Here is a 3,301-nt window from a genome sequence, read left to right as displayed (position 1 = left end):
GTAGCTTTTAAAATTTGTAATTTTATAGCTTTTAACATTGCTATGGCAGAATCTACCATTGATAGGAAATCAGCAGTTTCCTCTTATTTCCCAACTAATGCAACAATTTTCAAGTTCCAAAGGTCATTAAACAGTTAAAGATAGCTGAACTAGGTAAGTCCGTTAAATTCTTATCCTGTCTGCTCAAGCTTAAAAAGCCACACACCCTCAAACTCTGCACCTCCATATTTCAAGTTTTTGGCATTTTTGGACAAAAAGCTGGTTTAAATAAAGAATATTCTAATGATTACTCCTCAAGCAATGAAAAGCACAAAATAAAAAGCTGATGATCACTTTCCTATAGCAAAATAGGCTCCTCAGTATTAACAAGAGCAAAAGATGACTACTTAGCTCTGAAGACATCTTCTGTGGCATCTAACAGGCCTTTCGAAATAAAGGTCCTCATGTCCACTAGCAGAATTATCACTATAATAGCAAGCACTCTTTAAATTCCAGCTGCCAGAAAATAATTTAATTGAAATCTCTCAGACTGCTTTGACACTGGCTGTGAGATGTCACATATATATTCAGCTGTGAGAGAGAGAATACCACTCCAGATGGAAGAACTCTGATTCAACATCTTGATAGTGAAATAAGATCATTTTTGGAGAGCTTTTTCAACCCAACCCTGTTCTGACCAATTTGTTATGATCTGATAAAGGACCACTGCTGCCTCAGTAAGGAAGTTGGCTTTATGGCCCATGACATTTAAATAGCAAATGCACTTGGCTTGCAGGAGGCAGCCAAAGGTCTACCTCAATAAGGCTTACAGATTCATGAGTATAAATATAACTTAAACTAGTACAACCACACACAGACACAGTTCGTGAGCAGCTTTCCAGGACAGCCCTATTCCAAGGCATTTCAGAGCCTGCTCTAGTAGCTAAAGGATTATTGAGAAGTCTGTATCTTAAAGTAATAGTTGCATCTGTCACACACTACAAGGAAATGAGTGTGTGCTTAGAGCTTGAAGGCATACAACCTTAGGACTGCTACAACACCTGAAACTCAAGCACTCAGTTTACAGTCACTGCTGTCCTGCATAGTGTGCTCTCTATGTCAGTGCACCATAAGGACTGTAATCCTTTCCTCCCTTTCTCCTTCAAAAGCCATGAGACTTTAGCAATCAGTACACCTGAATTGACAAAAATATGACCCAAGCATTTTGAGACTATCCTATATTACAGTTTAATTACTGTGTACATACACATATACGTATGTACACACACTTCTATAGTATAGAATAGATAAGAGATACTTAAGTCACATTTTCTTGTGATGCATGACAGGCACATTGACTGTTACTATCATGGATACAAATAACTATCAAAAACAAAAATATCACCACAATTATTTTTAATGATGGTAGCATGAGTATGATAAATTAGAGCAACCAGATACTGAGTCTCAAGGTGACTACAAATTTTCTTTCAGTCTCCCGAACAAGGTTTAACAGCAAGGATGCAAACTGGAAGTCAAAAAACAAAGTTCAATTTTTAGTTGTGTAATTAATATGCTATGTGGCTTTCACACATTTTGCCTTGTACAGTGCTTACCAAATGTAAGGGCCAACAGAAGAGTTCTATAACTGCATATCTTGAATGCTAGACTTTCTAAAATAGGGCCTCCTGAGAGGCTATTCTTGTCAACTAGTTCCTATCATTTTTATCAGCAGGCCTACCCCAGTGGCAATTCCCCCTCTTTCACCAAAAGGCTAACATCTAAAAATATTTGTGACAAGCAATATAGCTTAACCATGGTGTCTGCAGGACTTGGATGGAACACTTTGGACACTTATTTCTATTTTGTCCTACTCCTAAAAACCAGATGGATTTACTGATGCTAAATGGTAGCAATGGGCTGTAGTCTTGCATTAGCACTATTTGGTACAGTCAAATACCCTCTCCTAGTCATACAGCAGGAAACTGTCTGCCAGCACTCCCATTTGCAGGATACCTACTGCAATACAATGTATTCAATTTTGTTCAGGAACCCTGCTGGCTCACAACAAACCACAACAGTTCTTACCTGAATCTCCTCAGTTTCATCGACCAAGAGGAAACTCACAACCTTCTCTGTCATCTTCCTTCTCTTGGTCTCCTCATCCATCCCCTCCTCCTCTTCCTGTTCTTGGGCTTTGCCAGCATGGTACACAGTGACGGGGTGCTTCCTTCTGTTCCCCCCAGCATGTGTTCTCTTCTGACACTCCACACAGAGGTTGATTTTGCACACCTGGCACCTCACTGCTGCTATCTGCCTTGAGCCCGTCATACTGGCATGCATTATGTTCCCATTGGCACCTTTGCAGGAGTCACAGTACGGGACGTGGCCGGGTCTTATACGGGTCCGTTCATGATTCCGCAACCTTTCTGGCTGATGCAGCTCTTCTTCACAACGCTGGCACTGTAGGCTTCTGCACTCATCACACTCAAAGATTGCTTCATCTGTCCCACTGCAAACATAGCTTTCCTGGCACAGGAGTGTTGTGTTCTGTCCTTTCTCCACAGTTTGCGTATGGGCACTCATCTTCAGATTTCTTTAAAGCAATGTTTTTCCTTCCTGTTTCTGTTTCAAACAATGAAATGTATAGAAGTCAGTTGTAAATTTAGTATTTTCACAACAGAAAGAAACACAAGAGGAATGCTGTCTGTACTTGATTTAAAATAATTAATATATGTTTCTGTAAGATTCATACACTGACCTGCCTCACAAGAAGAGTGCTGTTAAGTGCTAATGAAGTTTTCTTTCTCCAAAATAAACTTAGACAACGTGGCTGGTTTCATGTACTATTATACCCAAATGCTGGTATACATTCTTTCTCTCTTTAGCTGTTTAATGTACTTTCAGTGATGAGAAAAAAAACCCAGCCTGCTGTACTTCAGCAGATACAGCAAGTATTTCCCTGAAGATGAGAACGGAGACAGCTGGTGACACAGAGACAAAAAAGGCATCAGAAACGCACAAGTGCATATACATGTACACACACACACACAAAAGGACCGTGTCAAGACTAGAAAATTCTCTGCTTTCACTCCACAGCTAAGCTCCTCCTTCAGAGAGTTCACAATATTTATTTGCTGGGAATTTCCTGATGTGCTTCGCCAGATAAACAAAAATCCGCTCTCTTTGTACGCTCCTTCTAATAACACTGGAAGACGATCGCTACCGCGGTCAGGCTGACAGACGACGGATTTTTTCCCTCTCCCTCTGCACCCCAAGTTGCCAGAGCAGAGCCCCAAGACCAGCGCCCGCTGAGGGCAGC

The 3,301-nt window shown here is 40.8% G+C and overlaps 1 protein-coding gene across 2 annotated transcripts in view; it reads right to left on the bottom strand.

Moving 5' to 3' along the window:
• Positions 1-3,285, bottom strand: part of ZFYVE1 (zinc finger FYVE-type containing 1) — a 27,081-nt gene extending 23,796 nt beyond the window's left edge. The window contains exons 1-2 of one of the 2 annotated variants that reach the window (XM_017741967.1): positions 2,741-3,285; positions 2,068-2,604 (exon numbers count right to left, since the gene is read on the bottom strand). In XM_017741967.1, the coding sequence (XP_017597456.1) occupies positions 2,068-2,565 (498 nt within the window). In that variant the 5' untranslated portion in view covers positions 2,566-2,604; positions 2,741-3,285. The remainder of the gene's footprint in view (positions 1-2,067; positions 2,605-2,740) is intronic. The other variant, XM_017741966.1, reaches the window with a different exon arrangement.
• Between the last annotated feature and the right edge of the window lie 16 nt (positions 3,286-3,301).

The sequence above is a fragment of the Corvus brachyrhynchos genome, unplaced genomic scaffold (assembly GCF_000691975.1).
Source record: "Corvus brachyrhynchos isolate BGI_N302 unplaced genomic scaffold, ASM69197v1 scaffold115, whole genome shotgun sequence".
NCBI lineage: Eukaryota > Metazoa > Chordata > Aves > Passeriformes > Corvidae > Corvus > Corvus brachyrhynchos.
The sequence above is the reverse complement of the archived record's forward strand: the minus strand, read 5'-3'. Positions and strand labels throughout refer to the sequence as shown.